Source organism: Dufourea novaeangliae, unplaced genomic scaffold (genome assembly GCF_001272555.1).
Source record: "Dufourea novaeangliae isolate 0120121106 unplaced genomic scaffold, ASM127255v1 scaffold286, whole genome shotgun sequence".
In the NCBI taxonomy this organism is placed as follows: Eukaryota; Metazoa; Arthropoda; class Insecta; order Hymenoptera; family Halictidae; genus Dufourea; species Dufourea novaeangliae.
In genome coordinates, this window is record NW_015374181.1 from 243,064 (window position 1) to 256,860 (window position 13,797).

The 13,797-nt window shown below is 33.8% G+C and overlaps 1 protein-coding gene across 1 annotated transcript; it reads left to right on the plus strand.

The window, feature by feature from the left end:
- The first annotated feature begins 832 nt into the window (after window positions 1-832).
- On the plus strand, window positions 833-10,377 carry LOC107192123 (contactin). The gene is made up of 8 exons (XM_015581319.1): window positions 833-867; window positions 2,939-3,787; window positions 3,862-4,240; window positions 4,390-4,492; window positions 4,963-5,435; window positions 7,770-8,048; window positions 8,603-9,052; window positions 9,128-10,377. Exons 2-8 carry the CDS (start codon window positions 2,981-2,983, stop codon window positions 10,312-10,314), a joined length of 3,678 nt encoding a protein of 1,225 aa, XP_015436805.1. The 5' UTR covers window positions 833-867; window positions 2,939-2,980; the 3' UTR covers window positions 10,315-10,377.
- The last annotated feature ends 3,420 nt before the right edge of the window (window positions 10,378-13,797 follow it).

Below are 13,797 nucleotides of genomic sequence, written 5' to 3' on the forward strand. Positions count from 1 at the left end.
TGTTAAACTGTTGTAATAACAATGGAATAATAAAATAATTTACTCAAATGTACATAATAATACATATACATATTCATAAAAACAATATTAAACGCAATAACTTTTTTGTACGCGAAGAAAAGCGAATATAGGTCCGTTGGGATTAGAGCCCAAGACTCCTTTCTAATACGTCTACTTTATAGCGAACGGACGGAAGAGAATCCGTTCACGACCATGGTCCCTTCTTAGATTTAACGTAGTTCACAAATTCACCGTTCTCATAACGTAGAGGGCAGCAGAAAATCCCTGACTTTTTACACTATCGGTATTTCAGAACATGAGACACGAAGTCTCATAAGATGATAGGTCTATCCTATACCTAGTCGGTGATATGTCTATGCCTTACCCTTACATCATGATTCAGGCCAGCAAATTGGGATCTGATATGGGGGTGGAACCTTTAGAACTCATACTATAAAGAACATTAACAATCCTATTAACTATATAATTACTATGAGTACTGGGTAAGTTGAACAGCTTACTCTTTTCGCCACCAGGTGTCACATGGCGAACGTCAGATCCCAATTTCGGACACTTGGAGTGGCGTGGAAAACTATAATTTTGTTTATCAATGTATTGTGTAATTGTTTTCGCCCTTGGAATTTAGGTTTAAGTAATTTTCGTATTTAAAAAACGTAAAATCTTATTGTTTAATTATATTGTTCTCGGAATGAAGTGAAATTAGTATGGATCATACACATGTTCTTATGTACATACATATCCTCATGTGTTATAAGAGCAAAAGGACGCTGAAGTTTATATTAGTTGAATATTGATTTACTAAATTTTATATATGAAATAAATTTGATTAAATAAGTGTATTTAAAGGTAACGAATATTCATTCTTAATAATTATAGTTAAGAGCAATTTAAAGTCTATATGTATTTGACGAAATTTGACATTCGAATGCTGTACTGCCACTCCCTAACTCCTCTCTTCCATGTAAATAGGTGCATATGTATGTTGGAAACACTTAATCGCTTATTTATGAATATTTACTTATCAAGATTATTTTATATTAGAAACTTATTTATTTTCTAGGATATACTTGTTGAAAAATATAAAAATTTTGTATACTGTTACAAATTTTAAGTGCTAGATCATGTAAAATATGTGTATACTACATTTCAGCATTAAAAATATGAATAAATATTAGATATACAAGATGTTCGATAAGGTTAAATATAAAAAGATATAAAGAGAATCTCATATCAGAAAATATGTTCATTACCAGTTATAAAAAATCAAACATAATTTATGTTGATCAGTCATAACCAATTGTAATTTTAGATTGAGTGAATCACTCATAAGCAAACTATGAATATATTCACTTATTATTCGTATAATTTTGTAAGGCTCTAAGTTAAACATAATTTCTTTCTCTGTGTATTTTCACTTGCAGATATACTTAAAACTTAAAAAAGAATTATAACAGTGATTTGTTTTAAATTAACATAACATACAGAATCAGAGAGCATTTTTTCTACACGACAGTTTATGTGTTATTGTTTGAAATCATTAATATGTGTGCATGAAGAAAAACATGTTCTCTTTAAATGTATATAAATAACTATTTCAATTTTGAATTGTCTAGCATCAGTAAGATTTCAATAGAAAAATGAAATAATTGCTTTCTTTAATGTTATATTTGGTAGTGTGCCTAAAAAATATATATACATATTAGATTTGATTTTAAACAATCTAAGTATCTTATCTATTTCCTGTTTATCTGCTTTTAGTCCCTCAGTGTACCCATTTTTGTATTTAGACATTTAAAATGCAATTTTACTTTGTTTTAAAGTTAACATCTTTAGATTTACATTCGAATTTCTTTTTAGTACACTAACTATACTAATTAAGTATTATTTAGTTTTCATGTTATTCAATATTATTGAATTCCTAAGTTATTATTCAAGTTGATTTGTATGTATTATTTAATATTTATTGCTCATCTATCGAAAACAAATGATCCTATAACATATCTGATACTTCTGTTTTCATTGTTACTTTTAACATCTTTCAATAAATTATAACTACCCAGGCAACTTCTCTTTACAGTAGTTATAAGTTTTAAATCAAAAGATTTATATGTTTAATAATAACTGTCTTTCTGTGTTTAACTTTCTCTAGTATCATCCTATGTTTCTGTTTATTTTATTGGAATACCAACAAATGGAAAGTAAAAAGAAATTAGTACTATTAATAATTTGGATAAGACTTTCTTCTGTGCTATCATTTTGTACTCATCCTTCAATAATCTTCTACCAAAAGTACCAATTTGTTTTCAGTTTTGATTTTATATTTTAAGATGTTAGTATACTTGAATAAGCTTGTAATATGTAAATATATTTGCAACATATTTTAAATAATTGTCAAAATAATCTGAATAGTCATTTCAGAAATTTTAAGATTATCTATCTTTTTTGAGTGGAATTATTGTTTGTTCACCTTTGCTTAGAGCTTTTATTTAAAAAGGTGTAAAAACATAAGATATTAAGATAATTTAATTTTTTTTATAATGTCATATTTCTATATAATTTTACTGGAATTTCTTCAGTAATTAATGTTATAATTGTACTGGTAATTTAATTTATTAGTATAGATATTCAAATAAAGCATATCAATATTATTTATTTTTATTTTTATTTATCTTTATCTTTATTAATGCTTATCAGTATTATTCTTGTTTTAAAAAAATGTGTGCACATTGTTTTAACCCTTTTTGAATTTTAATATTGAGTCAATTTTAGATTTTATTTATTGATACTGTTTTTGTATGACTTTAAATAACTAGTTGCCTAAGTTGTTAGATTTATTGTATTCTGGGCTTGTTATAATTTATGTTTTCATTTGGGTAATAATAAGACAGGATACTAATTTTTACCTACTTTTCTATAGGTACTGCAATAATCCATCTACCATATCGAAATACATGTAACAATGTATCATATACAAATAGTTTTGATAATCATCCTAGTTGTTTCAACTGGTATATTCACTCAAAATATATTATATGGAGAAACATTGTATCAATGTCCACAACATTGGATAAAATTCCAAGAATCTTGTTATCGTTTTATAAAAAGTCCCATTAGAGAAAGGGACGAGGCTAGAAAAAATTGTCAGGCTTATCAGAGTGATCTTATTACAATTAATTCTGTGGAAGAACATGGATTTGTATTATATCAATTATTATGGCAAGATCCTCAACATCGTAAATGGTACACTGGCATTAAACATCAAAATGGAAACTGGATGAATGAAGGTGATAACACTCAGTTACTAAACATGGATAATGCATTCTTGCCTGAGTCCAATGATAATATAATTGGTAAAGATTATCTCGTATATTCTTACCACAATAATTTACAACGATGGGGACTAGAAAAAGTAACAGCTAGAGAAAAGTTGTTGTACATTTGTGAAGCTCCAATCACTACTTTGCATAACTTAGTTGAAGATGATCGTACTTATCAATATGGTGTTGAAATTGATAACCCTAACCAAATACCCAGAGGACCATATTTTATAAAGCAACCTGTAGATAAAGTATTTGATGTGACAAAAAGAAAAACAAACAATGATGTTTCTTTAAGTTGCCTTGCGGGTGGTTACCCTGCACCAACATATGAATGGTTTAAGGAGGATTATGAAAATGATAGATTAATTGCAACAAAAATAGATCCGCTACAAAATGTTAGATATACAGTGAGTGGTGGTACATTAATTATTTATGAACCTGACCAGGTAATTATATTTGATGTTTGTGAATATTATGTGTTAAGTATAATGATGCTAAGAATAGTAATTAACTGTTTTAGACAGTAGACAGAGGTTCATATCATTGCAAAACCACAAATAAGTTTGGTACTATTATTTCGGAAAGTGTTGAACTATCATTTGGTTATATATTGGAATTTAATTTAAAACGCTCAGAAGAGCGTGGTGATCAAAATTGGGGTAAAGCTGTGTACTGTGATCCACCACAACATTTTCCTGGAGTTAAATATTACTGGGCACGTGACTATTTCCCTAACTTTGTGGAAGAAGATAAACGTGTCTTCGTTTCCCATGATGGGGCCCTTTATTTTTCTGCATTGGAAATGATTGACCGTGGAAATTATTCTTGTAATGTACAAAGTGTTGCATCTGATACTGGTCGTAATGGACCATTCTTCCCATTGAGGGTTGATTCACATTGTAATTACTTTTTTCTGTTTTTTAAACTTTTAATATTGATTTAAGCATGGTAATATTAATTTTTAAAAATGCAGTACATTTTCTAATTTTAAAATACATTTTAAATTTTTACATATCTTTAATCCTTCTTATTTCTTTTTTCTTTTCAGCTTCATTTCAACAATTAAAATTTCCCAATAATTTTCCAAAAGTATTTCCAGAGGCACCAGTTGCTGGAGAGGAAGTTAGACTTGAATGTATTGCGTTTGGATAGTAAGTTCATTCACTTTTTTACCAGCAATAAATATATACATGGTCGAGATACATTTTTTTTATACATGACACAGTAAAACTTATTTGAATTCTACTAAAGTAAAAAAAGGGAAAGTCATTTTTTATAAGTACCTAATATTGTAGCGTTGGTTTATTTGTACTATTATCGTGCATTTACGCATTTAGCCTTGTCTCAAATAAGAAGTGTTAGTTAACTTCAATCGAATATTTTATCATTAGTAGAAATTGTTACTACTTAGAATCGTGCTTTATCAAACTCCATACAGTGATATCATCACCCTTGCTGCAACATCGGGCTTGCATTTCTACTCACTCGCTTATCATTGTGTTTTGCCTTTGTCGGAAAGACGCAAAAGAATTCACATTCCATGAACCAAATGATGTAATTATTAGGGAAAATAGTATGTTACAACATAATTAAAATATAAATATTTTTTTAATTAATGTAGTCCTGTTCCATCATATAACTGGACAAGAAGAGGTGCGCCATTACCACGTGGAGCACATGTAACCAGTTATAATCGAGTATTAATAATACCAAAAGTACATGTTGATGATCAAGGAGAATACATCTGTAGAGTTCACAATGATAGATTAGCAATTGAAAATTCTGTAAGGCTAACTATACAAGCAGCTCCCAATTTCACCATTCCATTAGTGGATAAACACATGGATAATAGAGGCGAATTAACTTGGACTTGTGAAGCATTTGGAATACCAGATGTAACTTACAGTTGGTTTAAAAACGGTGAATTATTGGATATGGAAATTTTGCACCCTGAAGATAAAGATCGTTATTTTATACAAGACAATGTTCTAAGCATAAAACATTTAGATCCAGAAAGAGATCCAGCTATGTACCAATGTCGTGCAAAGAATCAATTGAAAACAAAATACTCATCTGCACAACTCAGAGTTTTATGTAAGTTTTTATTCAATGATTTAGCTTAAGTCTAATTAAAGTTGAGAAAAAGATTTGTATTTAACTGGCCTGGATAACTAACTTACATTATCAGTAACTACTGTTCTATGTTGTTTAAAACTTTTTGATTTATAGTGCACAAGTTATGTTTTCTTATAAATTATTTGAGGTATGAAAAGTTATCATTTACAAAAGGTTCATAGTTTTGGGAAGCACAGTAATATTGTGTGTATTTTTATTGTAAATGGAATCATTTTGATTATTCCTTAAATATAATTTATATTTATTCCTTAAATATGTTATATAACCTTCATTTTTTCAATGAAATATATATTTTTGCATTAAAATTAGAAAAAAGACTGAATTGTGGGTAAACATCTATTAATCTTTATTGGCCGTAAATTTAACAATTACCTTACATAACATTTGTCTGTGTTTCTGAAAATTTAGTATGTAGGGTATCAAGTTAAAAATTCAAAGAGATCCAAACATTCAGTAACACTGATGGTACAACTGTACGCACTTGAGAACCTGTAAAAACACAAATAATTTTACTTTAACATGATCATCTATCATGTCAGCAATTCAAAAAAATAAATTAGTTCTTAATTTATAATGCACACTGTCAAAATGGAACAAGAACTAAAACTATTTGCTACAAAGTATTTGTGGACACAAGGAATGTCTGTTGCATAAAAGAAGTTTGTCATCAATGACAGTAGAGCATTAATGTGTGGTGTGACATATCCGGTTATGAAATAATTGAATTACACTTTTTATTACATATTCGTGAAGTACTATGAAATATCTGTATAGACTTGTGGTACAGGCATGAATTATATATGCATTTTCGATCAGGAGGTTTTTGCTACCTTGATCTTGAATTGAAAACTCGAAAGTGAGCACCTCACTAAGAACAATAGAAATCAAAAACTACTAGAAATGAAGGTTACATTTTGTAGACTTTAAAAAATGTTTATGAGAACATTTACATATAATTGGCGAAATCTTTCAGATAAAAATAAGACTAAACATCAGCTGATTTGAATTACTATAATTTTGAACTAAATATATCAATTTTTCATGCAACACAATTTAAAAGTTAATCATACTGTGCAAGTTTAGTAATTTATTCGGATGTACCTAAGTTTTCTTAATGGGTCCAGGGATTCCAGTCCCACACAAATATATAGATATATTTACATGTAATATGGAAAATGTTACTAGTTTTAATGATACTCAGTTTACAACACCCATCTTCTTCAAAATATGAACAATTTACCAGTGTTTATTTCTAATACAGTAAATCATAGATGAGTGTTTGAAAGCTCCTCGGGACTGATAAGGAGACTCTAACTGTCTGACTTAATATATTAAACCTTCAAGATATATTATGAATATAAGTCACTGTTATCAAAGTTGCGTTAGCAAAGTAAAACAAAAATATTTCGGTGAAATGGAGAATTGACTCCAGGACTTCCGATTTACCAACCCAACAACCTTGTACAGTAAAATTGAGTAGAAGCTCATTTTTTGTTCAGCCTTCGGGGCTTAAACGAGCTCCAATCGCCCACGCGCTCTCCCCGCTAATTGCCCGTTTAGTTGTTTGACGTAGCTATATATAGGGTGGGATGGATGTGCGCACTGTTCGATCACAGTTACCATCATTATTATCTACGTTATTTTTAGAGATATCAAAAAAGTTTATTCACGGAAGTTATTCAATATTGAAACATAATATTAAAACAATATTACATATACCATAATTTTCGTGACGAAAAATATGCAAGTTAAACGCGACATCGTATGTATTCTGTTCGTGTAAACGAAGGGCGTTCCTATGCTGCAATAAAATAGTCTGTAATAAACGAGCTTCTACTGTACTTCGTTAAGTTTGACTTATATTTCACAGTACATCTTAAAAGTACGTAACATTAATGGTTTATATCTTTAAAATTATCCAGTGTTTACATCTAATATTTCACATGTATCATTAGAAACCTGTATACTATCATCGTATTAAAAACCCCGTTAAAATCGAAGTCGGCAGTTCGGGCCCTTCCTTTGTGAGTGTTCAGACGTCATCCCTACCACTGGGCCTAACGCGGTTCGACGGGGGAACCCCTAGTGGTGACAGGGGGGCATGACGTCTGAATGTGAACATGACTATCTCAGTGCCGAGGAGCCTTCGAACACTCATCTACGATTTACTGTATTTAATGCTTTATGTTTTTCTTTCAATTAACTAGCACAATTGTGATATTACCAACATAGACACCCTTAAATTATGTATAATACTTGACCGCTTTATTTGAACTTTTTCTTGAATTATAGCATTAAAACCATCCTTTAAAAAGCGACCTTTGGAACCTGAGACATATGCAGCAGAAAAAGGCAATGTTACAATTTTTTGTAATCCTGAAGCTGCACCCAGGCCGAAATTTGTCTGGAAAAAAGATGGAAATGTGATTGGCTCTGGTGGTAGACGAAAAATTTTAGAAACTGGTAGTCTTATTATAAGCCCAGTTTCTAGAGATGACGAAGGCACATACGCGTGTACTGCAACGAACCAGTATGGAAGTGATGAAACTCGTGGGCGACTGATAGTTTTACGTAAAGTCTATACTTTTATAATTATATATACAGGGTATTCGTGCGAACATTGTACAGTCCGTTATTTTCTAAATTATTTGAAATACGAGAAAACTGTTTACATAACATTGAATGGTACGAGGGGGCTAATTAACGGGATACGATGAATTTTTTTTAACATTATTATTTTGAGATGTAAAGGTCAAGTTTGGTTTTTTAAATGGAATTATGTATTTTTTGTCAGATCACTTGATAGTGCATCTCAAGTCGAATTCAGTAATGTATACACCCTTTTTCAAATAGTTTTTGAAATATTGCGCTTACAAATTTACTGATTTACGTGGCACTTAGAGCGCTAACAAGACCACCTGCAGAAATCAGTAAGTTTATAAGCGCAATATCTCGAAAACTATTTATGTAAACAGTTTTCTCGTATTTTAAATAGTTTAAAAAATAACGAACTGTTCAGTGTTCGCGCGAACACCCTGTATACGTACGTGCGTGCGTTCGTGCGTATATATATATCTGATATTGATTTTATTCATTTACACGTAAAATATTGATTTTCTATAAAGATGGGCCACAATTTCTGGAGCGATTACCACAACACATAACTATTGCAGTAATGCAAAATCAAACTTTGCGTTGTATGGGAGAAATAGATGAAATCCTAGATGTTGCTTATATTTGGAAGCACAATGGTTTACTTATCAGAGATGAAGATTTATTGAATAATCCAAGATTGCATATTGATGGCGAAGAACTTAATATAATAAATGCTACGTTCGCAGAAGCTGGAGAGTATGAATGTATAATTAAAAGTGCTGTGGGGAAAATTTCTAGCAAAACAATAATTACAGTACAAGGACCGCCAGGACCACCTGGAGGTGTACAAGTTGTAAATATTGTAAAAACTTCCACAACATTACGTTGGACAGATGGTGCTTTGAATGGTAAACCCATTACTATGTATACAGTAAGCGCAAGAACCAATTGGAACCATACATGGTCTAATATCATAGAAAGTATGTAAAAAAATCCATAATTTGTTTCTTATACATTCTGTGGTAAACAGCCTCTTGACGTGCATATTGTTTCAGATATTACTGCTGTGGAAGTAGATAGATATAATGGCAGGAAAGAAGCATATTTAGAGAATATTTTAAATCCTTATACCACTTACTCGTTTGCTGTATCTGCTTATAATGAATTAGGATACAGCTTATTTTCTTCACCTTCGCCGCAATATAGCACTCCATCAGATAAACCAACTAAAGTTCCATCTAATATAGGTGGTGGAGGGGGGAAAATTGGAGACCTTACCATTAAATGGGATCCTTTACCACCCTCAGATCAAAATGGTCCAGGAGTTTACTACAAAATCTTTTGGCGTAGAAAATATCATGAAACAGAGTTTCAGTCATTATCCTTGAAGGATTATGGTAATGTTGGTAGAAGTGTTATACAAATTCCACAACAATTCTATTATACAGAATACGAAGTCAAAGTCCAAGCAGCTAATGCATTAGGCTTTGGACTAGTTTCTGATGCAGTTACAATATTTAGTGCAGAAGACATGCCACAGGTAGCTCCACAACAAGTTGTTGCGCGTAGTTATAACAGTACCAGTTTAAATGTTAGTTGGGCATCAATTGAAAAAACTCGGGAAAAAATACGGGGGAAATTAATAGGTCACAGGATAAAGTACTGGAAAGAAAACAATCGAGAAGAAGATGCAGTATATTACTTATCTCGAAGTACAAGGCCTTGGGCTCTTGTAGTTGGTTTGCAACCTGACACATACTATTATGTCAAAGTAATGGCATATAATTCTGCTGGAGAGGGTCCTGAGAGCGAACGATATTTAGAAAGGACATATCGGAAGGCACCACAAAAAGCACCATCTTCTGTTAATGTATATGGTGTCAATCCTTCGACAGTTAGAGTTGTTTGGCGTTACGTACAACCAAGTTTAGAAGAGGAACCACTAATAGGATACAAAATACGTGTTTGGGAATTAGATCAAGATATGAGTACTGCAAATGATACTATTATACGAGGCGGTTCAAAATTAGAAGCCGATATTATTAATCTTAGTCCTGGTAAGGCGTATCATTTGCGTGTACTTGCATATAGCAATGGTGGCGATGGACGCATGTCAAGCCCAACTTATACATTCCAAATGGGTGATGCAACAGCTTTCAGAAGTAGTGGTAGTAACAAAATCTTGAATGCTGCTTCTGGTATATCATTGTTATTACTATTACTCATTTATGAATACGTATAGTGCATGGGCACTTTTTATATTATGTATGTACATTCAACGAATATATAGCAACAAATTTTTATGAAGGCAGCTAAGTAATTATTTTATACGTAAACAAAAATTGTATTTTAATATAGTTTTGTTAAACCTTGTATGTACGATCTATTATATATGCCGTGTCCGATAACAATTTTGTTGCAGTGTTTGCAAGTGAAGCAAACGTATGAAATTTTAACGTTTGACAGAAGTTACGTTAAAGCTGCGATTTGTAAAATAAAAATTTTTTTATTTATTTCTATTTTCATATGTCAAAATAAAATTGGTTAGTACAACACGATTATTAAACAAAACATAATATTATAAAATGTAAAACAAAACCAAGAAGGTCTGATAGAACATTGTTTTATAGACATGTTTGTATGTATTTCCAATATAGTTCGCACAAAAACATTAGTTTATATATATGCTTAACACAAACTTATTTAGAGTAATATGCAACTTGCATTTTAACTATCATATATGTATATTATGATGGCTACATTCTTAGAACAGGTGAAATTATACAGTGTTCATGTTTCTCAATATAGAAACATATTTTGAAATTCATTAGACACAATTAGATATTTAGCGTAAATCAGCTACAGAAGCAGAAAAGCAAAATTCCGTGCTGTATTTGAGGGGATAAAAAGAAACTTTTGCAAGAAAGCATACCTATCCGTCCATGCATACCCAGAGAACAGAATGTAAATATTTATCATATTTTATATATAACTATTTTAATGGTGTTCTACTGTTGTGGACAATAATAATATACTCTGTTAAAATAATTCCAAAAAAAAGCTATGAAACAGCTGGCACTTTATCCACAATTAACTGTTATTGTATTACTAAAGAAATCGTTACTTGGGTAACTATATTCCTCTCTTTAATGATGCGTATGTTATATAGGATAATACTTTTTTTACAACTGTATGTTTTTATTAATATAATTTATAGTTTATAAAAGTAATGGATATCTTGCGCGAATGTATCCTGTGCGCTCCTAGATAAAAGTCATATACAATATATGTTTTTTACAAAGAATAATCATTTACTATTTATTCCTACTTAATATTTGGTTTATTGTTGCGACGGAAGTTAGTGAAATTGATAAAGAGGAGGGGTTGGTGCTCGTGCAGCAGAGTTGGGCATCAATCATTAAAAATTTTTAGTTTGATTGATTGATTGATTCTTACGATTAAAAAATTACTCGTCACATATTCGGGATTAATTCAGCCAAGTCATGAAGTAAGTCGTTAATTGTTGACTAAAAAATATTAATCGTCAATTAATATTTGTTTTATTTTTTAATGAGAATTAATTAAGAATTTCGATATAATTAAAATTTTAATTGAAATTATTTTCATCACAGTTATCGGTTTAATCTTGGAATCCTATAGTGGGGTACTATGTTTCCCCGTCGTTTGTGTATCAGCTATTCCTCAGAGGTGATAACACTTTGGTCTTCGTGTTTCCTGTTGATCTTGTAGGAGAAGAAGAACTAGTTGTGTTACTAATTCGCAGCAGTATTAATTCTCCTCAATGGTGCTGTCGTGTAAGTCGGAACGTTACAGAGGTTTATGACATTGTATGGAAACGGTCAGACTGAGATGCCGCAGAAATATTAACTTATGTTTTCGGCTCAATCCCTTTTTCTTTTTCACTCGCTGTTCTTTTTCTATCTGAAAACTCTTCTGCAGTTCGTTCGAAAAGGCGCAGTGAAAATGCAGATGCAGAGGACACATATTAATTCCTTTAACACATTCCGTGCCACATGGGTCGCATACGCCCCACGCAGAACTTTTTGTTTGGTCCAGCAGGCAGAGTAGGGCAAAATAGCTCCTCCTCGACCCCGATGTCAATTCCAGGGGATTCCACGGACCAGCCACGCAAGGGGGAAGCTACCAACTGACGGCCAAGCCATCCAATTGGACAGCAATCCCACCACCCGCCGGTTTAGTGTACGGGGATGACCCCATCCCGTAGAGCGATAGAGCTGAGGGGGTGACCCCTCGACGCTGTCGGTGGAGGCGGAGGATCGGTTAGAATCTGTCCCTGGGGGGCTTGTTCTTCCCCTTTCTGGGGAACAGCATGGGCGTGGTCGGCTGTGGAAGTCAAGAACTACGGTTCCCGCGGCCGGCCTGTCGTCCGAGTGAGTCATCGAGGAGTTTTAGTGGGCAAGAATCCCACACAGGCCGTCTCCGCACCCCCAGCGGAGGCGGTCCGCCTTTTGAAGCTTTCTCCTCGACAAAAAGAAATCGTGGATGACCCCCTATACGATCGTATTATGGAGCGGATCCGCCGATGGGACGGTCATTACGACGGCGGCTTGGGGCCGCTCATTTCCTAGAGTGGTTGGAAGACCTCCAAAAAAGTTACCGTGTCAACCCGGCACTGATCCTGCAACGTCCCTCAAGGGCTGCAGTCGGTTTCGGCCGGCTGTGGTATGGGTGTTAGCGACCCCAAGGTCCTTTTTTTTTTATCGGGGAGAAACCTTCAGAAGGCTTACCGCCTCCGGGGGGGGGGGGGGGGAATGGCCTGTGTGGGATTTTTACCTCACTAAAACTCCCCGGTAACCCACTCGGACGTCGGGCCGACTGTAAGCATCGCTATACAGCACGCTTCCGCAGCCGACCCCGCCCATGCGCCTCCCCAGAAGGGGTAAGAGCACACCTCGTTGCAAGGGGGTCTACGCCCCCGCAAGGACGGGTTTAACCGTTCATTTTCCTCCAACCGACTGTGTCGAGGGGTCCTCTGGACTGGCCGCGACATGAGTGACACCCTCAGTGTCATGCGGGGCAACCACCTCACTACGGTGAGATATCACCGCCGTTCAGTGAGGGGGGGGGGGCGTACGTGCTATAGGGCCCTAGGGTCACCTGTACCGATCCCCTCTGCCGGGAGAGGAAGGGCCCCCGGAGAAGCAGCAGCACGCTGCCGCCTCCAGGTCCTCCTTTCCGCTCTCCTTATGCCACGAGCGAGATCGGTTCCCTTCTCCTTCTTCTCCTCGTCTGTTGGCAGGGCTACAGCAAAAACTATTGGACCGATCTTCATGAAATTTTGAACTGTCAGCGATTCGGTGAAGAAAATTTCGAGAAATTTTCCTCTTGGTCTCCCGGAGTGTCTTTTGTGCCGTTTATGTAGAAAAAATTTCTTTTTGGTATCTTGCTCTAGGGGCCAAGATATGGCCCCTGGGAGTAAAAAAACAGCGGTTACCAAAAATCTATTAAAAAGCATGGATTTCGAACTAAATTGGTGCGTGGGATCTGAAAAAAATTTTTCTAAAAATCTAAGGCATTTCCTTCTTCAGTTATGTCCAAAAAACCGATTTTTTATTATGAGAACTACCTTAGGAAATATTATTTTTTGTATACAAAAAATAACGTCATATTCAGATTCAGCACTCCAAAAAACATACCGATGCCAAGTTTCAGCCAATTAATTTTAAAAAAGAGGATTTTCCCG